The sequence below is a fragment of the Haliotis asinina genome, chromosome 15, assembly GCF_037392515.1.
Source record: "Haliotis asinina isolate JCU_RB_2024 chromosome 15, JCU_Hal_asi_v2, whole genome shotgun sequence".
Lineage (NCBI taxonomy): Eukaryota > Metazoa > Mollusca > Gastropoda > Lepetellida > Haliotidae > Haliotis > Haliotis asinina.
Genome location: NC_090294.1, coordinates 36,472,637 through 36,497,108, shown reverse-complemented (window position 1 = coordinate 36,497,108; position 24,472 = coordinate 36,472,637). Strand labels below are relative to the sequence as shown.

General features: G+C 38.8%; 1 protein-coding gene across 1 annotated transcript; it reads left to right on the top strand.

Annotated features, from left to right (window-relative positions):
- The first annotated feature begins 679 nt into the window (after positions 1–679).
- On the top strand, positions 680–2,194 carry LOC137264999 (uncharacterized). Its single transcript, XM_067800335.1, has one exon. It carries the CDS (start codon positions 680–682, stop codon positions 2,192–2,194), a length of 1,515 nt encoding a protein of 504 aa, XP_067656436.1.
- The last annotated feature ends 22,278 nt before the right edge of the window (positions 2,195–24,472 follow it).

Below are 24,472 nucleotides of genomic sequence, written 5' to 3'. Positions count from 1 at the left end.
TGTTATTTTGAATCACAAATGCCACGCCCATATCCGCGCACCTGTTGTTGAGAATGATGTTTGTAAGCAATTTTGTGTCGGACTATGTGCAAAAAAGAATAAGCTGGGATAAAAATGCATCATAATTATATCTTTGCTATCTTTATATTCAGTGGACAATAAAGTAATGTGCCTAATATGAACAAAAAATCAACTATAAGATACTGATAAAATCTGCAGTGTTGATCGACTACTGTTTCCGGGTTGTAACGTAATTGCCTTAAGCGACATTCCATTTATTATGTTGTAAGCGGCTAACCGGAAATAAACAGACATGTGCTCCCGCCCGCCATAGTTGGTTATCTTACATGGTGTCAGAAGCGGTTAATCGGAAAAATACCCAGTGAAAAGCTGTCAGACATTTGACATCGTTACAAACAAAGATTACAGGAATTCATTGTGTATCGGTAATTGACTTTGCAATCCACAACACTTCAGAAATACTTGTTTTGAACATTTTCAAGTACGAGTCGGTAAAACGTCAAACATGGCGTCTAGTATGCATTTTGATCACCCTACACTCGATTGGAATGCTCCAGATCTTTTCGAGGAATTTCAGAGATTCAAACAACATGTGACTTTTATTTTTAAAGGCCCACTGTCAAAAGCAAACGATAAAGATCGTTCGGGCTGGCTAGGTATGTGGATCAGCCGACAGGGCCGTGAAGTGTATAAAACTTTAAGATGGGAAGAAGGGGAGGAAGACAACCTAAACGTAATCATGAACAAGTTAGAAACGTATGTCAGACCAAGGAAAAACAAGAGAATTGCAAGATTCAAGCTGAGAGAAAGGAAACAAAAAGTCGGTGAGAATTTTGACAATTTTGTGAAGGACCTCAAGTTAATTCTCATGGACTGTGATTATGGAAATCCAGATGACATCTTAATTGACAGTATTATTGCAGGAGTTTCTCATTCCAAAATTCAAGAACGTCTGTTAGACCAGGGTCAAGATTTGACACTTGCAAAAGCCCTAGACATTGGTAGGCATTTTGAAGTATCTCAAATGCACCTCACTATGATTAGAGGAGAAGATCAGAAAGTTTCGTCTCTTAAAGACACAAGACACAAGCCACACAAACGTAACAGTAGAAAATCCGAGAGGAAACGGCATCAAGATCCAAACAAGAACCCTAAAACAAACAGTGATCAAGGGACCTGTGGCAAGTGTGGTCTAGAAATAAGCAAAGCACACACTGATGGGAAGTGTCCAGCCAAAAACACTATATGCAACTACTGTAAAAAGCCAAACCATTGGATCCAGGTGTGCACAAAGAGAAAACGCAAACAAGTTCACACTTTACAAGAAGCTCAATCAGATGGCGACAACGAGTTCGACAGCGAATCTGAGGACGACCTTCTGCAAATTCATTCTCTTCAGCATAAGCAAGAAAAAGACAGTGATGACAAGTGGATTGAAACAGTACAAATCAGCGACAAACCAGCAACAGTTCGTATTGACACGGGTGCCAAGTGTAATATGATTGTGAAAACATGTTTTGACAAACTCAATATCCAGTGTGAATTAGCCAAGTCATCAAGAGTCCTCCGGTCCTATTCTAACCACAAGATATATCCAGAAGGAGCTGTTCAGCTACCTGTGAAGTACGAAGGTAAAACTATACCCATCACTTTCCTCATCATTGATATTGACCAAGAAAACGTGATCAGTGGAGACACGTCTGAAAAGCTAGGACTCATAGCTCGAGTGAATCTGACAAGTGACAGCTCAGAATCCGTTAAACAATTTGTGGATTTCCCGGAACTCGTGAAAACAACAGGGACCCTCCCAGGAGAGTACTGTATAAAGCTTGATCCAGACGCAAGGGGAGTTGTTCACCCTCCTCGTAGACAACCAGCAGCCCTGAAACCAAAGATCGTGGAAAAACTCCATGAGATGGAAGAAAATGGCTACATCGTCAAGGTTGAAGAACCCACAGAGTGGGTCAATTCCATGGTGGTCTCCATCCGAAAGGACAAAATCAGAATATGCATCGACCCAAAGGACTTGAATAAAGCCATCTTGAGAGAGCATCATCCCCTTAAGACCATAGAAGAGGTCGTAGCTAATATTCCTGGGACCAAGGTATTCTCAACTCTTGAGCCAAATCAGGGTTTCTACAGATCAAGCTCGACAAGAAGTCATCATACCTAACAACATTCAATACTCCCATCGGAAGGTATCGTTGGCTCAGACTACCGTTTGGTATCAAGTCCGCTCCCGAGATTTATCAACGGATTATGGATCAGATGCTTGAAGGCATCAATGGTGCAGCTGCTATTATGGATGATATCCTCATCGCAGGAGTCGACACAGCTCAGCACGATGAAATTCTGAAACAAGATGTAGAGCGAGCAACCAGATACAATCTCAAGCTAAACTTTGACAAGTGCTCTATCCGGAAATCGGAAGTCCACTACGTCGGACACATTGTGTCTGCTGAGGGCTTGAGACCAGACCCAGCAAAAGTACAGGCGATTACTGAAATGCCTGCACCCGAGGACAAAGAAGGAGTCCGAAGACTACTAGGACTTGTCCAGTACCTAGCAAAGTTCCTTCCAGATCTCAGCAAAGTTGATGCGCCTCTACGAATCCTACTGAAATCAGATGTCATGTTTCACTGGGACCATGAACAGCAAGACAGCTTTGACAAGCTGAAGAAGATGTGCAGCTCACCACCAGTACTCGCTCTCTTCGATGTCAACCAACCTGTTGAAATCCAGTGTGACGCATCACAGTCAGGCTTGGGAGCAGTCCTGATTCAGAATTCCAGACCAGTTGCATTCACCTCAAGGTCACTTACAGAGACAGAAAAGCGCTACGCGCAAATTGAAAAAGAGATGTTGTCAATTGTGTACGCAGCCAGCAAGTTTCATTGCTACATCTTTGGGAAAGAGACTGTTGTGTATAATGACCACAAGCCCCTAGAGATCATTTGCAAGAAACCAATCCTCTCTGCACCCATGAGACTGTAGCGGATGTTGTTAAAGCTGCAATCCTATGATCTTGTAGTGAATTACAGGAAAGGCTCTGACATGCAGGCAGCTGATGCTTTGTCTAGAGCATATTTGAACACAGCTCACACTAGCTCTGAAGTCTTGGATTCGGACAGAGTCCACATGTTGGATATCACTCCAGACAGATATGAAGAAATCAGAGACCTCACACTTAAAGAGCTCAAGTATGTGACAGAAGTTGTCCTAAATGGATGGCCAGACGACAGAAGAAACGTCCCAATTGAAGCCCGTCCATCTTGGGATTCACGTGACCAACTCTCAGTAGCAGATGGCATCATTTACAAGGGCTTGCGCATTGTCATACCACCTACTCTTCGCAGACACATGATCAACATCATCCATGAGTCCCATCTGGGAATGGTGAAGAGCAAACAGAGAGCTCGTGAAGTGATGTATTGGCCATGTATGAACGACGAGATAGAACAAGCCATCAGAGACTGTGACAAGTGTGCTGAATACTCAAGGAGACAACAAAGTGAGCCCCTCCAACCTACTCCACCACCAGACTTACCTTACCAGATGGTTGGGAGTGATAAAAATACCTGGTCCTCGTCGACTATTATTCCAAGTACATCGATGCCATAGAGGTCAAGTCTCTTACTACATCATCCACCATTGAAGCTATGAAATCGGTGTTCAGCATCCACGGAATACCGAGCAAACTGAGAACAGACAACGGTCCACAGTTTGATTGTGCAGAGTTCAGCAACTTCTGTAAGTCCTATGGTATTCTTCACGAAACGTCAAGTCCACACTTCCAAAGTTCCAACGGGGAAGCTGAAAGGGCAGTCCAAACAGTCAAAAATATGTGGAGGAAGAGCGAAGACAAGTACCTGGCACTCCTCGACTACAGGACAACCCCTCTGGAAGGAATCAACCTGTCTCCGGCCCAGCTACTAATGAGCAGGCGTCCTCGAAACACACTTCCTGCAGCACGTGAGATACTCATTCCTCAACCTTACAACAGGCAAGAGACCAAACGCCACTTGACTCTTGAGAAGCAAAAGCAAAAGTTCTACCACGATGCTAAGAAGAGTGCTAAACCCCTCCCAGAGCTTCAGCCAGGAGACCAAGTTAGACTCGCTCCAGTTGACACTGGAAAGTCATGGAAGCCCGGAGTAATCCAGAGTCACCACTCCAAACCCAGATCGTATCACGTCACCACTGATGTCGGGACTTACAGGCGGAACCGCAAGTTTCTCAGGAAAGTCACAATTCCAGCAAACACGAGCAGTCAGCCCAGCCGACAACTTGGAGAAATGCAGTTCACCCCAAACGTCACACCACCACCGCCGTTCGCCGAACCATACTCTGTGCAACATGGCGCACTACCTTCACCTCGCAGAGATGTCAGCAGCCCAGTCACCACCACCCCGGCAGTCAATCCGACTGTCACCACCAGATCAGGCAGACGTGTAGCACCACCCAGCAGGCTCGATCTGTGAATGACTCTTAAAGTGCTAGGGTCATACGTTAAGTTCAACGTTAATAGTAGTTAGGTTTCTTCTGAAAGACTTTAATTTGCAGTGCCAAAGTAATGCATGTGCCAAATTTAGTTTGTCTATGCGTTTTATATAGCTATCATCATCGGGAACTCTGTGCTCTTAAAAAAAAAAAGAAGAAGACTTTTGCCGTATACGTAACTTTCAGTGACATTTCACATTTACGCTACCAGTGCTATAATCTTATCCCTCATTCATGGACTCTTAATCTTAAGGAGGGAGATGTAACGTAATTGCCTTGAGCGACATTCCATTTATTATGTTGTAAGCGGCTAACCGGAAATAAACAGACATGTGCTCCCGCCCGCCATAGTTGGTTATCTTACACGGGTCAAGGGAGCATACAAGGTCAAACCGGTTCGGCTATGTGCGAATTATATAGTCAAAAATACACCAAGAAATTTCTATGGGCTCTGATTAATCTTTTTAAACAGTTATTTGTGCTAAAGTTGGGTTTGTCAGACGAAATATCTCCAACTTTTCTGTTAATATTCAATAACGAATGAATTTCATCAGGCAATCCCTGTGACATCACATCCGGTGACCTTTGCACTTACTAGAAAACAAGTTAGATTTTACGTTATTATTTTCGTCTGTCTTTCGTCGTACTAAACGGAAAGTGATACATGGAACACTTGTAGAATGAGAAATTCTCCCTCTTTCGCCAGGTCTTACACAGAAGAGTTCTGTTATCTTTCTTCTGGACGAAGTTGGACGGAGTTGGACGAAGCGCGCCATGGTTGTTTTTCGTACGTGTCACACGATCTAACACCGGCTTTTTGCGGGTTTGTGAAAAAATGAATGAACCATAACACTTGAAATTTGCACTCATGAATGTTTATAAATCATGTATTTTATTCTGCTATTTTCATGACATGACACGTTTAAATAAGCGTAATAGTGCCATTTCAGTAAGACATGTCATGACATCGAAAATATGACTTGTTTACGACGAACGTTTTCTATCATTTTTCTTTCAGAATTAATTTTTAATTTGTCGTCGCACGGATATTTGCCGATACAAGTATACGAAATTAAAGTCAGATACTTATGAAACTTATGAAATATCGGTAGTAAGAATATTGAAATCGGTTTGCGATAATTGGACAATTTATACGGTTCCTCATACAGAACGCTTCCGGCTGTCAGTCGAGTAATGCAGGTAAATTCAGGAAAATTTACGTTATTTATGTTTGTCTTGTAATTAATATTTGTACGTTTGAAATTATCAGGATATATTTTGATAGTAATGTTTATATTTCTATGTAGTATAAATGAGCTGAATATTTTTTGAGTTGTTCCTTATTTAGTGACACACCGACTGTTTGAAATCACCCACCCTCGTATCAGCGCCTTAAGCTGAAATTAATTCAGCAGGCTAAAGGTTAAATGACACTCCCATCTAAGTTGTCAAGGAGGCCAAGTTCCTGGGCCTAATTTTCGATTTTCATCTGACCTTCTTGCCACACATTAAATCCCTTAAAGTTAAACGCCTGATGACATTAGATCGTTGAAAGTTGTTTCCAACTCAAAGTGGGGAGGGGATCAAACAGTCGTACACCTATATCGATCACTGGTCCGTTCAAAACTCGATTATGGACCCATCGTATATGGTGGAGCCTGTAAAAGCAACCTTAAAATTCTGGATTCTATCCTCCACCAAGGTCAATGACTTTGTCTTGGGTCTTTCAGAACCTCACCTGTTGACAGTCTTTACTTCGAGGCCGATGAACCATCTCTTACACATCACCGTATGAAATTGTCCGAGCCTATAATTGTGTGTTCAATCCTCATATGGATTTGTACAAGAAGAAATCTTGTCTTCTTCCGCATCTAGGGCATAGAATTAAACCATTTCTTTCTGCTGCCGGCATTGAACAGGAAAATATAGCTCCTTCCTGTCTTCTTTCTTCTCCCCCTTGGCAGTTGGTTAGGCCACAGGTTGACCTAACATTAACTACATTTATTAAATCAGAAACTATTGAATTACAATATAAACAAGAATATTATCAATTAAAAACTAAATATAGCAATTACAAAACCTTATTTACAGATGGGTCCAAGGACACTGGCGCAGTGGATTGTGCCACTGTCATTGGATCTAGGACAATATCTACTAGAATACCAGATAACAGTTCAAGTTTTACTGCTGAAGCTAACGCCATGTTAACAGCTCTTAAATATATTCAAAGAAACCCTAAACATAAGCAATATATAATCTAGTCAGACTTTCTTTCTTGCCCTCGGGCTATGAAAAATCGTTCTTGTTAACATCCACTTTTAACAGAAATTATTGATTTGTATAATGATCTTGCTACTGGCCAATACGACATCGTCTTTTGTTGGTTAACCAGCCACGTCGGCATTTCTGGTAACACAATGGCTGATCTTGTTGCCAAGGCAGCACTCAACAAATCTCTGACACCGCTTCTTATTCCATACACTGATTATAAATCTACCATTAGATCCTATATACGTGATCTGATGCATAAGAAGTGGGACACCCAGGTAGGCATCAATAAATTACATGAAATAAAACCATATCTTGGTTACACCTACTTGGGTTGTCAGTCCAGATATGAAGAGGTCATTATACGACGGTGTCGTATTGGCCACACAAGGTATACGCATGAATATCTTTTGAAAGGTGAGGATCCTCCGTTCTGCATCCCTTGTGATGAAATAATCACAGTCAAGCACGTCTTGCTTGACAGTGTTGAATATTCCATCACAAGGAACAATTATTTCAAATCGAACTATGAACGACCTTTTTAGTAAAGTTCTCATTTAATTTTTGCATTTTTAAAAAGAATTAGATTTGTTGTCTGACTTGTAAATAAATGATTATTTTATGATTGGAAGTTGAATTAGTAACTGAGATTGTCAGTGGCTGTATCCTTGCGGGAGTTGAAGTACCGTGAAATTATTGTCCTCCTGAAAGGGTGCATAAGTCCCAAAACATCTGAGGTCAAATTTAATCTTCCTTTCTGTTTAGCCGTAGTATTTCTGGCTAATCTTGCATACAATCCCCAGCAGCTGAGGGGATGGTGTAAATCCAGCTAGGGACCATGCAGGTAGCAGAAGTACTGTAGGTCCCCATGGCCTCTAGTATGGTGATCTACTTTTAGTTGTTGGTGAGCTACAGCCTGTTTTTATATTGTTTTGTCTAAATAGTGATATTAGCTTTACCTTTTCACCTTAGCTTTATTTCTTATTGTGATATTCTAGTTTTAATGTCCTTTGTCGAGAGGTTTTTTACCATATACATAAATTCCTTTTTTCAAGAATGTTCTCGTGACGATATGACTGCAATACTGCCGATGTGACGTTAAATATGAACTCACTCACATTTTACACTGTGATTATAACAGTTCTTTCTTCCAAGCTAATAACTTATTCATCCGGACAACATTCATTATCGTGTTGTGTATAGAATACGTAGGTGGGTTTAATTGGATTGTTGCTAAAGTATTTAAATAGCGTAAGGCGTATATATTTATCATTCTTTTCACGAGAAGGTAGGATGATGGAGATTCCATATGGCGGGCAACAGTTGAAATGGGTCTGATAGGGAATGTGCCAAAAGGTTGTGCATATCGGTGCAGCATATGTATCTTTACGAAGAACGTGCATCCGTGTATGTCTCTTAGATATTGGTTTTGCGTATTTTATCAACTTTAGAACATGGAATTATTGTTTATTTGTTTCACGTTCTGCACTTTTTGATAAAATGATAAAGCTTTGCACATTTAGGAGATTTAAGATATTGTGTTCACATAGTTTTACTAGGCGACCAAATGGAAGACACTGAGGAATGAAATTCTTATGAGACCTCTAATAGCGTGTCATGTACGAACATGACCAATCACAAAATACGACCTTAATATTGAACATTTTGTTTGGAATTTCCCCTCAGCTCCAGTTGAATAGTACATGAATACGTCACCTTCCACTCAATACCTTTATTAACCTCCACAGCATTATACAGAAACGAGCTCCGTCCGTCTGTCCGTACGTCCATGCGTCTGAGGGTGCGTAATACATTGCCAGAAGCATATCTCCTCAACTATTCTTGATAACTCAACTAAACTTGGTACACACGTCAAACACGATCCCTAGATGTGCCTTTTCGGGGTTAGAGCCAGGTTTGAATTTTATTTTGGGAATAAATACTAACATGACTTAGGCTGTGACTATGAGGATGTCACCTTGTCCGGAGCAGACCTTCCAAACTATACATGGTAGCTTCATCAAACTTGGTACATATGTCAAGCATGATCCCTGGATGTGCCTTTGGGGGATTTGACCCAGATGTGATTTTCATTTTCTGCGGTTTCCATGGAAACTTGAATTGTAAGCTGTGACTATGACTAATGATGAGGATGTTATATTGCCCGAGGTAGATCTTCCAAACTATACACGGTAGCGTCATCAAACTTGGTACATACGTCAAGCATGATCCATAGATGTGCCAGTTGTGGTTTTGACGCAGATATGAATTTGATTGTTTTTTTCGGTTTCCATGAAAGCATGGCTTTGGCTGTGGCATTGAGGATGTTAGCTTGTCCAGAGCAAACTTCAGCTTTATCAAACTTGGTACATATGTTAGCCATGTTCACCATTACCTCAAGATCTCTTAGGGCTTGTCCCAGTGTGTGAATTGTTTTTGTGTGGTTTCCATGACAAGAAGTCTAACATTGTCTGAAATTGTGGCTGTGCTCTTTTCAGAAGCATAACTTTAAAACGGTTCACTGTTTCTTCAGGTTTAGATATTTGAATAAAGTATTTTTGTATTTTCATGGCAGCAAGTTCGACCTCGACTGAATTTGCTTCCACTCAACAATCTAAAACATTGACATACTATAATAATAATTGTAGACATATTCATGAAACGTATTCCTTCGCTGCGGGGGATATTGATGTCTTTGTCTTCTTGTTTAGTTGATCCAAAGTTTGAAAAGGTTGTTTCTTCTTTCTGACTTACTTCATAACTGCACTCAAGTCGCATACCCACATGATCAACTGAAGAACATTCAAAATTTATGCTAACTGTTTCCCTGCTTCTTTATGGGTGTACATGATGATTGGTTCGCAACTGACAATATTTTTTTTATCACCATCGGATTGGTAAGGCTGATGCAACACATCAAGGCCCTCTCCCAGATTTACAGTTTCATCTTTGAAGTCTCTTTCCATGATTTATCCTTAGTTGTGGTTGTGAAGTTCGCGTACAAGACGTATGTTACTGAATCTGAGCTACCCCGTTAGTTGTGGTTTAACACGCGATCAATCTTCCAGTTTTTCCTGACCGTCAAAAGTACCCGATATTGGAGGAACAAGCACCCTTGCTCTGTTTCTTAGTGAATAATTCATAACTTGTCTTATGAGCGATCATACTGGTATCATTGTCTGTGGTTTCATTCTCTCCTGTATACTAGGCCAATCACTCATTCAGAGAACTGTCGTTCAGTGTCATCGTGTTTCTGCATCCTGTTGGTTTACATAACATACGCGTTTCTTCACCATACATATTCCTATTACATTTCCCCACAAAGACAAATACAAGGTCACAGCCATAAGCCCAGCTAGGCACGGACACATCCAAGGAGTCACGAAAGGACACATGCAACCAAACATTCCAGTTGCTTGTCAGTTCAAACGGCTATCATCTGCAAAATGGCATCATGCTCGTGTAAACAGCTTGTGACAATTACCAAAAAGTCTCTTCGTGTGAAAATGGTTTCAGAGCATTAACATTATCTGGCTCCTTTTGCTGTTGTTGTAAGTTGTTACACGATGTAATGAAATACCATGCTCATGCAAGACCTTAAACTGTTATGTCTTCTCGTCACTTCCCAGGAATGCCTTTTTCTTTGGGGAAAGCTTCTAGTTTGGTTTAACGCCGCATCCTGAGCCTTTCTCCACCTCTCCACCAACAAACCTCGCCATTAACAAACCTCTCCACCAACACACCTCTCCATTAACAAACCTCTCCACCAACAAACCTCTCCACCAACAAAGTCAAATCAGGATACACCTTTATCGGGTACAGTTATTGTGAAAAGGCTGACACTCTACATAGCAATGTTTGTAAGTGAGTGAGTTTATGGATTAGTGGGTGGGTGGAGGGGTGGATAAATGGTATGGTTGGTTGGTGAGGGAGGGAGGGAGGGAAGGACCGAAGGAAGCTATAAGGCTAAACAGATACCTCATTAATTAACCATTTGCTCAGCACTCCAAAAACGCAAAACTCGCCCAAAATAGGAAGTCTAGATTTTCCTTGTGTTCAATCTCACGGCTCATCTGGTTTTTATTTTAATTTAATGAAGCATATTGTTTCTGCCAAAATTAAATATTTTGAAAGAATGAACGTTAGACCTTGCATGAGGATAAAATATTAAATTATAAAATATGATGAATATGTTTTCAGGCACATCTTTGAATAAGTGTTTGACCAATATGTTATAGGCTACACTCAAAACATCTCTTTCACTTGACAGTTATAATATGTAACCATGTCTCCAAAAAATCTAACACTTGTTTCAAAAGAATCTTTCGTTTTTGAACGTCATGCATTTTCGTGGCGGCTGAAAGTGACTGATGCTGTGTTAACAATATCACTGTCTGACTGCGTTAGATAAACGTTGTGTATGGGTCGTCAAAACATTTCCGGGATATCGATTGATCTTATACAGCATGTGAAAACACTGGTCCCATCTGCCCTTTTGCACAAATGTTGTACAACGATGACTTGTGTGTGACTTCCTCGCGTTTCATTCCTTTTCGATGCTCTCACTATTTGATTTAATCGGGAAGTTATGATACTTTAAGGAGAACTTGACTATTTATCCCGCAATTCCATTACAACAGAAGCTCGTCTTTGTCATCGACGGAATCTACACGAAAGAACAGGCAAAATCATATTGTAAAATAATTTATTTGTTCTCTTATATACATATATGAAGAAAGAGTGTTAAAAGGTATTTTCTAACAGACAGAAAGACAGCATCAGGCAGACAGACATCAGTTGATAAATAACACATCAGAAGTTCGATTGGACGTTTCTATGCCTGAAAGGATTTCAACACGTTGACACATATATGTACATGTACAACTAAAGGTAATGCAGTTGTCACAATTGTTCGTAACTTCAATTGCAATATAATGTATATTATTTCACATTAACATTCAGAACGAAATAATACAGAAACCTTACAATTTATCAAAGTCTTGATACGTCACATCACGTCAAATTGTACAGTGAAACAATACTTGATCAACAGGAATCAACGAATCAGAAACATGTATGTAATTCGCAATATTGAAATATGAAGAGACTTCGTGTAAACGGGGTGAATACAATAGATAAAGAAACGTAAATATCAAATGTGGGAAATATCACGTTTGCCCTATTGGATGGACGGACTTTACAGGTCAATTTACAAAAATATGCTGGAAAGTAAAACTGAGCCGAGGTCCACTGTTTACGTCTACTGTAAACTGCCATTGTCTACTGTAGACTCTCACTGTCCACAGTCCGATTGACATCTTTCACCTCACAAACCTTCTGTTCACTTAGGTATTATATATTTCATTCATTTTATTGATGGCCTGATCGTATCAGAGAGTGACTCTCTTTCATTCCTGATAACAAATGAACCGCGTCTTTTGCAATGATAAAGTCTCTACTGTTGATGACTGCTAAACTGGTTAGCTCGCTCAGCTGCTCGGGAATCTCCTCTCTCGTCACGTGCCTATCGATACTCAGATGGAGGCTCTGAAGGGTTGTCATCATGTGACAAAGCATTTGGTATAACTTCTCCTCCAGATTATTGACATGTTGAAGAACTCCGTCATTTCTGTAGGAGGAACTTGTGCTGCTGTCCTTGGTGAGTTCTAGGAAGGCGAGAAGGACAGACACATGGCGGTAGTGTTCTCTCAAGACGTCTCCTGTCTGAAGCGCATAATACACACATTTGGTTAATCAATATCTGATAACGTTTACAAGTTTCTAAACTTTCCCTAAACACTCATTGTTTTCTAACCACTGCAACAGCATACAAAAATTAATATGGATGTTACGTAAAGTATTTGTCGAGCTCATTTTAACCTAAAATATGTGAACAATAATTCTGACAGCTACTTACATAGTCGGCATGTGTCCATGTCATGACTTCACTACGCAGAGGGAAATTTCTGTGACTCACTGCATCAAGGTAACCAGCCATTCGTAAGTTAGAATTGAGGCGATGCTGAAACTAAAACAGCAGTCGAATTAATAATCACAAAACATTAAACAACTAGTGTTATGAAGAAATAGGCGCACACACATATGTAATCTTTAAGCCCTTAATCTTTGCTATTATTTTAAACACATCATAATTTACTATATTGTATTGTTGCAATATATTTCTTACATATTGTGTTTACTATCATAGATATAGCGATATAATAATATTTTTCTCTCTTCGTATTTATGTGTACGACCACTTTAATCCGTTGCATTATGAGTGAGTGAGTGAGTAAATATTTAACATCACCATTGCTTTATGTACATCTGTACATATATGTATTGTACAGATTTGTACTTCATACTTACAAGTTCATCTCTCAATGTCTGCGCCAAGTCCAGTGCCTCCGCGGTTACAACGTAAACAAATGCTGTCAACTCGTTCAGTGGTAGGGAGGATGACTGTGTGTCCACTCCTGTGAGTGGTCGACAAGGCCTGGACCAGGGGAGATGACTGTTTTCTGGTACAGGGCTAGTGTTCCCATGACACACAATAAGTGTCAGTAGAACTAAAGGATGAAAAACAATGCATCAGTGTTCACGAAGAAGTAAAGTTTGAATGAAATACTGAGAAACTGATATTTCTATATTAATTGAATATTTTTCCAAAATCATATATATTTCAGACTATTAAAGCAAGCTCTCTGTGATGGTTGACTTCTAATATATTGTTTTCGACAACAGGACATTGTGTGATTAGAAAGTACACATGTATATATGTGGACAAATATCTATACATACCCACTGGTGATATCGTGGAAATCATGTTGTCTCGAACTAAATATTAAAGTTCGCTAAACTGATGAATGTTTTAATCTCTGTCGTATTTATACCAATCATTTTACATATCAAAACTATATTTATATCACAAATACCCCGTTTGTACCATATACACCAACTATTTACAAAAACAAATTTTCCAGTTTCAGATTCTTGCGTCCTGTTGTATTTTCAACATGCTAGGTTACATATTCCATGAGGTTCAAAATTAGATATGAATTCGAAGTACATCACTTTGCCTGTTACATATATCTGTCATCATCACATCCGTATGTCCTTGAAACCGTTTCCGTGTCCTCTTTCGTAACCATTCTTGTGGTTGTGTACTGACGGACATCCCTGATATTGCAGTTGGTTCGATACAGCAAAATTAGTGAAGGAAATTTGATGCATAGACAGTTATAATAACCAGATATCATCATTTGAACACTGTAATCTCATTTCATGACGTTTCCCAGTCAACAATGTCTATGTTTAAGTTTTACTGGAATTTCACCTGAAATGTCAAATATGTTGGAAGAATTCGATGAAGGTTGGGGTCTTTTTGTATGGATGAATTGTGACGATTTGAGGTTTTAGTGTTATAAATATCTTTCTCAAACAGAAAATGAAAATATTACATTTTTTAATGAGACAGGATGACTTTTGAAGTTATTTGAAATCTCAAGATGCATCAGGGTCGTATGTTTGAATCCGTGAATCACCGTGAGCATGTTGATCAACACCATACCTGCGCTTGAAGGTCTCAGACAGGCTAAGGCGGGATGTACCAAATCATTAAACCCAAAACTCCCAAACCACGGCCACTAATTAATTTGTTCTGGTTTCAGGAAAGGTAGATCATGTGACATGCGTCAGCAAAGACGGCGAGACTGACCACCTTTAGTCGCCTTTCATGACAAGCGTGTAAATAGAGACGTTATGTGAGATGAGACACAACTAACATGTGTTTAATACCTTTCCAAAGATACCAGATGTTTCGTCAATACTTCCAGAGGCAGCCGACCATGAGGCGATGTAGTGCTTTCCAGATCATTCTGTCTAAATCTAGTACAAGTCTAAATACAGCAGTAGCGGAGGGATAGTCTGGTGATTAAATTGTTGGCTCGTCACACCGAAGGCCCGGGTTCGATCCCCCACATTGGTACAATGTGTGAATCCCGTATCTGGTGTTCCGCGCCGTGATATTGCTGGAATACTGCTAAAAGCGGCGTAAAACAACGCTCATTGTCTCAATCACTAATTTTCACACCGTTGCCTCTCACTGAATAACACAGGTATAGTCAAACTGTTTGGGTCACAATCACAATAAAATCACAATTTAACACCGAATCGTTTCACGATGAAACATTCATTTCAACGCAGGGTGAACTGAAAACATCAGACCAAGTCCGGAAAGAAGTTTCAAAACGTTTGTCTCCAAATTGAACTGAACTTTCATCATGAGTGAGTGAGTGCGTTAATATTTAACGTCACATCGGCAATTTCTCAGCCATATCGTGACAAAATCAATTGATATGAGAAAAATGAAAACATTTTGAAGAATGAAACCTGTAACGATGGACAGTAAAAATACTAGGGTATCACAGATATGGGTATAAAACTAGAAGGAAAGAGTAAAACATTCTAGTAACTAAAGCAGACAATACAATATATGAATCACGGGCTATAGATCGCCACAAACTGAAGGTAGATCACCATACTAAGTACTTACAGTACCTTTGCTACCTGCATTGACCCTAGTTGGATTTACATCATCTCTTCAGCCTAGGTCTTTCAATATTTCTACTGGCCTATCAGTCGCTGGGGAGTTAAGAAATGCTAGCCCCAAAATTAAAATAACAAGAATACTACGATTGCAAACTTGGTAGACTTAATTTTACATCGATGTTCGGGGACTTACGTACCCTCTCAGGAGGACAATAATTTTACGCTAATTCAACCCCCCTTGATAGTACAGCCAACGGACAATTTCAGTTACAGTTTTCTGGACAACCAATATTTCGTTGTGTTTTCATTTTCCATGTTCTTCAAGTGTAAACAGTGTAACAGTATTAACAGTAGGACAGTTTGATTATGAACCGATTCGGAATAAGATTGTAATCAGACTACACAATATACAACACTTGGATCTTTTACAAGACAGATATCACTGCCACATAACATAGCGTAACGTAATAATCTATTGTTGTTGTTTATATATTTGTTATATTCAGGAAGTTCGCAGTTTGGACTTTCTGCCACGAAACATCATAACATTCAACCACTTCAAAATATTTGTAAGTGAAATAAATAGGTTCTGATAATTTAAACACGTTCTGCGTCACTTCTTACACCGCATGTACCTGTTCTTTTGCTCACATAAATAATTATTATTATGCAAGGAGCCCTAAATTCCACTCTTCCGCTTTTAGTAGAGAATTGGTGTGATTATGAACACAAGTACAGAGCACCAGTATTTGTAAATTGAGTCTGGTGTCGTTAAAATTTTCCAGAAACATCAGAAACATAACTTATGAAACACATACTATAAGACGTTCAGAAGACAGGAATCTGAAGGAATTCTCAGGATATTTGTAGATGTTGTGAAAGTCGCGTGGCGGATGTGCGTCTACTTACGACATGAAGGGAAACCAGTGAGATAAATATAACTTGAGATGTAGATGTAGGGGTGGTATATATACAAGGACAGCAGACGTGTAATCATCCATTGTTCAGTGTGTTAATAATTATATATAATAAGTTGTTCTCTAATGATAGTGGCATGACTTTCGCATTCGACAAATGTAATAGTCTTCATTTGGAACGTGGTAAGGATCGGTCAAGTTATTGTTATTGATCATCTTTTGAATGCAACAACCATCTTGGAATGCAAGTTTGAGACAAGCTCCTGAAAGTCCAGATCCAATATAAACTTCGGGCCGAGTATTAATCACGTTTAAAGGAATTCTGGATTTCAGCGCTAAATGCTCGATACAGGGTTACAGCCACCAATACGTTTGCTGTCCTAGCCCTCTCACCCATTCGAGTAAAGTAGATGACTGGACCAGGCAAGATACCCAGAGTTTACACCACCTGACCAGAAGGATCATGTTTGATAACAGAGCACATCGCCGTCGTTCCTCTGTCAATCGTATATATGCCAGTTAATTTAATTTGCCAAGTGCCATATGCTACAAAGTCACATTTTGATTTATCATCACATCACAGTCACATATAAATTTACATATAATGAGAAAATGTAAAGACTTCACAGTCACAGTTTAAAATGCAATATATCATAAAAAAATTCATGAACTTTACATCACTCACATTTAAATGTGTATATATGAGTCATTCACAAAAGATGCAGCTTTTTCACCTATCAGGATTGAAACTTCAATATAACCGTCAAATTTTATCAATATATTAAAAATCTTGGGAATTATTTATGACAAACAAAATGACCAAATACTTATAATTTTAGTCATTTTTGTAACAAAGGAGATGCATTTTGTCATGTATCCGGGTGCAGAAACCTAACATCAGATGTCTGCTGTGCACGAAATTTCATTTAAGAAAATATTGTTTCTTGAGTAGTTGAAAAGAATAAACCTTCAGGTTCAAGCTGAATTTTGAAGTGAAAAACCAATGATTTTCTCTTGTATACAAGAAAAATGTCTTTCCTGTAACAGTTCCATAAAAGTATGAAATAATCAGTGATCTCTCATCTTGTGAAAGTGGAATTCCCTATCATTTTCATTAACAAATTCTGGTTGGGAGTTACAAACATGTAGCGTTAAGTTCAAGACAAAACTTTTAAAGAAAATCAAGTGGAAAAGGCAAACATTTGCCAGTATTTTGTATGGGTGTCTTTTAAGTAACATCATTTAACAAAAGAAACAAACAATTTTCCAAAAATATGTGTTTCTCTTTGCATTTGGAACCATAATTACAACGCAAGAATGTTGTCTGAAATGTGAAAGAGAATAGTCATTATTTTCTTTCTGAATTTACTTTTGCAGTTTGTCTCTCAAATAACAATCTTTTGTTTCGTTACTGGAAAGACCATCAGTATTACTTCAAAGAAACATATCTTGATTAGTCACATATTCTTTTTTATTTTAATGTCAATGTCATTAACAGCTTAATTGTGATAAAAATTTAAGGTGTATATATGTAGAAACTGTAACATGTTTTACACTTCCTCTTCTGAATACGGCCATACTTATTTTTGTAAAAGGTTATTACTGGAGAGACAAGTTTCGTAACTGCAAAGACAAAGGTCTTATGTTCTTACTGCAAAGTTTAATATAAATTATCGTTCATTTTTGTTTTTCTTTCCTGCTTTATTCAGATGTGTATTAAGCTATGAGACAAAATTACCTTATGCTTAACACAAAAGTCTGTTCTAGAAACTTTGCACTCTTATAGCCATTTTAAAGACTGTTAGGTAGACCGTTAGACTGCAAAGCCAGTGTGTGACTGATCATACTAATTATGACACTGTAATAATCAGTCAGCAGAAACAATCCAAACGTTGAACATCCAGCTTCCTAAATAAAATTCATTGGTGATAATGAAACAAAAACTCAGTGAAACATTCATTACTGTATGTCTTTTAGAACTGGCAAAATGGGTATGACAAATACAGAGATTAATTTTGTTGATTTATTTGTTACTTTGACAGTTTGAGGCAGATGATCAAAACTTGGATTCTTTTGTTAGCTGTAAACCTGTTTGGCAGTTTGAGGATGGTGAACCAAACTTTGATACATTTGTTACTTGTAAACATGTTTGACAGTTTCATAAATTCATGACAAATACTGTCAAACTTGTCATTATTTTCTTTCTGAGTTCCTAACAGAAACAAACTTCAAGATGGTAACTGATACTTTCATTGCTGTTTATTTAAAGCAGGAAGTCTATGTTTTTTTTATTCTTTGTCTTCCATTAACTTATTGTGAAATGTCTTTTCAGTAACGCTGACATGCCTTTAGGCTAACAAATAGGCAAAGTTCTAAATTATAGACTATATATTTTGGTCTACAAGTATTGTAAAAACAATACTTTTAGAAACTGATTGATATGAACCTAACTTATCGTCAATGCCAGTGATATATTCTTATCCTAGCCAAATATACAATCGAATTGTCTTCTCTGTAACAAACATGTCATTGTTAGTCACCTTATTTGGAGATATTGATAAAACATGTAACGCTTACTACACTTCCGAGGGTAACACGCAAAAAACTTTCATTACAGAAAGATCAAAGATGTTTGTTACAATTAAATAGATTTTCAAATATATTTCACATATTTTCTTTCCAGAAACATAGAGTGTCTTTGGCATATAAAGTACAGGACTTGAAAGTAAATGTTTTATGATCTAAAGGGGAGGGGAGATCAAGGACATTGAAAAGTACTAGCAGATTTCACTTTTTCATCTGCCACAGTGTAGATCAGATCTATTTCATAAACATGCAATCATAGAATTGAATTTTTAAGTGTGTGTAACAAAATAACAGGTCAGGTAGAATTTACAATACAATATCTTTAGGTATCAATGTATTTTTAAGACAAATATAAGTATTACTGTTGTTACAGGAATGACGTTGTGGCTTTGACCTAATTAGTTTATTTAGTCTTTATGACAATACTGAACATATTTAAGCCTCAAATATTATTGATATGTGAACCTTAACAATGCAGTTTGCCATTTGTGAAAATATTGATTGATTATTTTGTATTTGAATCATGTTGTCTTTTGTACACCAAATAGCTGCAACTTTTGAGAATGACTCATGATATATCGATTTTCTAGGGCGGATTAATGTGAAGGATCTTCATGACAGAATTTTACTGTATACTTTTTCACATATGTATTTATCCGATGATCCTTTGGAGATGCATGTCAAGACTCATGATGAAAGAAAGGAATTCCTCAGCATATTTTCAGCATACCAAGGTTGTCGGACAGAATCTGAATTTTGAGGTTGATTTTTTATGGCGATGTACTGCTCGGCGGTACAGCGATTGGAGTCAACCAGGTGAAGTTATTCACAAGTCTGCTCAGAGCCGGTCATTTACTGAGAAGCTTCCTGAGAAACCATTGCATCGTGTGTACATGCAGTGTGTGGAACAGAACAGCAATCCAACCGACTCCTGGATGAAGTCGGCTGGTCTCAAATGTGAAACTGAGGGCTACCTTTTTCTTGCTCAGGACCAGTCACTTCCCATCCGCAATCGCCAGAATGTGATTCTTAAACAAAATGTTAACATGAAATGTAAACTGTGTATGTACAGAGATTGTCCAGCATCTTGTCAGTGGATACCCGTCTTTGGTACAAACAGCTTATCTTAAACGACACGATGGCGTAGCCCGTTTCTTTTTACTAACGTCTCTGCCATGCCTGTGCCTAGACTCTGAGGTCCATCCATGATACGACTCTGAACATGTTCAGGGCGTCATGTAAATGATGCTTTCAAATTTGGAATAGGCCCATATATCGTTTCAGAAGAATTCCAGCCAACAAACCCGATTTTGTCCTATTTGATAACGTCAATGTATTTATTTATGTGATTGAATTTTCTGTCCCTTTTGACAGCAACGTAACTGGCAAGATTCAGGAAAAGCATGATAAAATTTCCTGCTGCGTAGTGACGCCATGACACACGACCATGCCCATGCAAAGTGGTTATTACTGAGGGTGGTGCAGGTATAGAAAAATGGAAACGAGTACCCACATGTTCTTACCCGAATCGGAATAGAGTGTCCGGAAATTAAGAAACACAGCGCTTCTGGCGACTTTCTGTATAAGAGATACAAACCTATAAAATCTTGTTTTCATAATCTATGTTCACTGCTGTTAGGTTTCTTTGAAATCGGCCCAAGTCAAATAAGAGAATATGCCGAAAATATGAAAAATACTTTTTGGAGTGATGTACTTATGGCGTGGGGACATTATATTGAAATCTGAAACAATCACCATGTATAGAGGAATTTCTGTCATTTCCTTTGTAGTTCAACAGCAAACTAATTACTAATAAAGTATTAGTACTACCTTTCTGCTCAGATTTGTACAAGAAAGCAGTAAGGTTGGTTAAAGATCGCCTGGATAATGCTGGAAAAATGGATCTGAATGAATTTGTAACTAAATTCTATGGCAATGACAGCTTCTTATATTATCAAAGTGTCATCATTTGTGTGAAACACCTACAAAAAAGTATAATCTTGCTACCCTTAACTCAGGTCACTTAGAATTAGAATTAGAATTGCCTATGGTTCCTTATTACATTCATACGCTGTTACATTTTGATAAGGGTAGCAGGCTGTGTTATATCACTCTTCTCTTATCAGCCTCAAATTAGAAATGGGAAACCACACTTGAAGGTAACATTGATGAATCTGATTGGAGAATTTACTACGTTATTCCGCTTAGATGTACACAGAGGACGGAACTAAGATGGTTCCAAATGAAAATTATTAACAATAAATCTTAGCCACAAATTATTGTCTACATAAAATAAAGTGACTCCGCACTGTGTATCTATCGTAAAACTTCTAATAGAACTATTTCCACCTTTTTAGGGATTGTAATTTGATAAATAGACTTTGGAAGAAAGTAGAAGAGTTCCTCATGTCTGATGGTGGAATAACGATTAAACTTCCTCCACAAATCATACTATTTGAATTAAAGGAAAATCGAAAAGATCCCCTGAATACAAATTTGCTTCTTATTTAACAGTTTATCACAACCGGGTATGGAAGTATGGAATACTACCAGATCAAAAGAATATTTACTTTTTGGGCCAATACTGTTTATGTTCCAAAATGTTTAGCTTTTCACAACCTGTTCATATGATAGCATTACAAAATTTTGGTCATTACGACATAATTGTCTTTTGCTTAGTAATGTACTACCTGCCTTGAACATTGTCCGTATTTAACATTTCACAAGAGTTAAGAGTGAAGAGTAATATACATGTATAGAGCATGCAGTTATTTACTTGATTTGCTGAATATAAGATGTGACATGTGACCTGTACTTTGAAAAGATGTGCAAATAAATAAATAAATAAATAAATAAATAAATAAATAAATAAATAAATAAATAAATAAATAAAAATTCTGAATATTCAATCACGGTTTGGCAGGCAGGTTGAGAGGATGGCAATAAATATTTAAAAGTATTGAATGTACGTCTGTTTATCCGATGTAAAGAGTAATACTATTCCTCGTTAAAACACATAACCTTTACTTCCCGCTGTTACTATGACTTGACTACGGACTGTTCTTGCACAGGTACATTACACTCGATGATAATAACAGCCATTAACCGGATAATATCAATGATGTCATTACAAATGTTTCCTCCCTTGCCTGGTACTCGATTCCTTAAAATATTCGATCCCAGCTGTATCCGATGTGGATCCCAGTAGCAGAGTACCCTCCCTAGTCCTAGCCATTGCACTCGATACAAATAATTGTATATTGCAACTGATATGACACACTGTAAATTGTGCAGGTAAACAGTTTGGCTTTATAACCTCCAGTTTATTTAATTTTTTTTTGTTAGAAATGTTGAATGCAATGATGACTTCGACTATAGAGTAATTGTAAATGTTCAAAATGTAAGGATAAAAAACGTGGTTACCATGTCTTACAGACAGGAAACGTCTCATGAGAACACTACCGTCATGTGTCTGTCCTCCTTGCCTCCGTAGAACTCACCAAGGACAGCAGCACAAGTTCCTCCTACAGAAATGATGGAGTGCTTCAACATGTCAGTAATCTGGAGTAGAAGTTACACGAGTTACTCTGTCACATGATGGCAAGCTTAAATATAATCTCAATCTTGATGTACAGTCACGTGACCAGAAGGGAGATTTCGAGTGACTGAGAGAGATTACCAGTTTAGCAGTCATCACGTCGAGACTATCACCACTAAAGGTTACATAACAACAAATGTTTTCCCATAGACTTCCAGACTATCAACAGCCAAGCCATGTACATAGGGGTACAGTTTGGCCTTTAAACTACGATAAAACACAAATTCTGTCCCACCTGTCCGGCGATTTTTCCCAGCATAGGAAGCGGAACAAATCAACCCTCCATTCCGCACCAAATGTCATCTACTTGAAAATATCGGTGTAAACATAAGCATAAGTCATGGTGATAAAAAATGATAGCACTGAGTACTTAAAATCGTGGTAAGTGTTAATTACTGGATGCATGTGCGTCCGTTTGAGTTGTTTCCATACGGTCCTCGCTCGTGGAGCATGTGATATTGATATAGTGCAGTGGAGCATACGCTGCTCATTTATCATCAGGAATGAAGTGGGGTCACTTTTTAACCCTGGACAGTTGCCTGCGATATTATGCATGTAATACACTATCCTCAAATTAGCTTGTGATTTGTCAGGGATTTGTCAATCGGACTGTGTATGTTGACTGTGACCGTGGTTGTGGACTGTGGCTGTGACTCTTGACTGTGGACTGTGTTTGTGGGCTGTGTCTGTGACTGTGTCTGTGGCCTATGGTCTGTGACTGTGGACTGTGTCTGGGCCTATGGTCTGTGACTGTGGCCTGTGTTTGTAAACTGGACTGAGGCCTGCGTCTGTGGCCTATGGCTACGACTGTGAATTGGACTTTGGCGGTGACCTGTGGACTGTGTCTGTGACTGTGTCTGTGGACTGCATTGTAGACTGTGTGACTGTGGTCAGGGGCTATGGACTGTGGCTGTGGCCTGTGGCTGTGGCGATCAATAGCTGCCCGCAATTAAATGCATATAATACACAATCCTCAAATTAACTGGGCATTGTCAATCGGACGGTGGTTGTGGACATTGTGTCTCTGGACTGACTGTTTACTGCGGGCTGCGGACTGTGGCTGTGGACTCAATGTGTCTGTGGACTGGTTGTGAACAGGGGATTCGACTGTGTCTGTGGCCTGTGGTTGTGGAGTATAGACCGTGGCTTTGGACTGTGGACTCAGTTTCAGTATTGCGCAGTTTCATGAACTGACCTATCATCGATGTAAAACTCCCTCCATCCAAGGACACAAATGTGATATTTCTCATATTTAATATTTTAATTGTTTGTACTTTATATATATATATATATTTCATTCGTCCATTTTGCACCAAATACTCAACTATATGGTTTGTTGCAACTGTCTTCTACTTTCACTGGTATTCTAAAAGTTGAGTTGATGTAGGATGAGCCTCGACCTCTACGTTGAGCGTTAGTTCTGAAAATCGGGGTTACAAACAGAGATCGCCAGGGGACGCAACTCTAATCCGCTTGCCCCTACCATCACTAGGAGCTAAAGGAGTTGTCTCCCATATACGTAAAAACGTTCTAAACCATATACTGCAGAATCAAGAGCGGGTTTTCGGCGTGACGAGCGAACACTTTAACCACTAGGCTACACCACATAGTCCAGAAATTCAAGGCAGCCGATTTACTTTTCAGTTTTGGTAAAACATATATTCAATGACTGGAACAGTTGTCAAAGAATTAATATTTGTCAAATGGATAACCTGTTTTCATACCATGTGCTCAAGAATTACGAAAACGTGTATTTCGTTATCCGCGATCGAGATAATAATGTTGATGTGAACCCGCAAATGCTTTCAAGTTTTTCAGACCCGTAAAGATACGGGTTACAACTGATATTCAGCAACCCACGCTTGCAGTCAGAGGCCATAGGCAATATGAGGACAGGTTGACTAACGGGATCAGGTAGTCAGGCTCGCTGGCATGGCTGGCACATGTCATCGTGTCCAAATTGCGTAGATCGATGTTCATGCTGATGATCACTGGATTGTCTGGTCCAGAGTATCAGACCGCTCCCTTATAA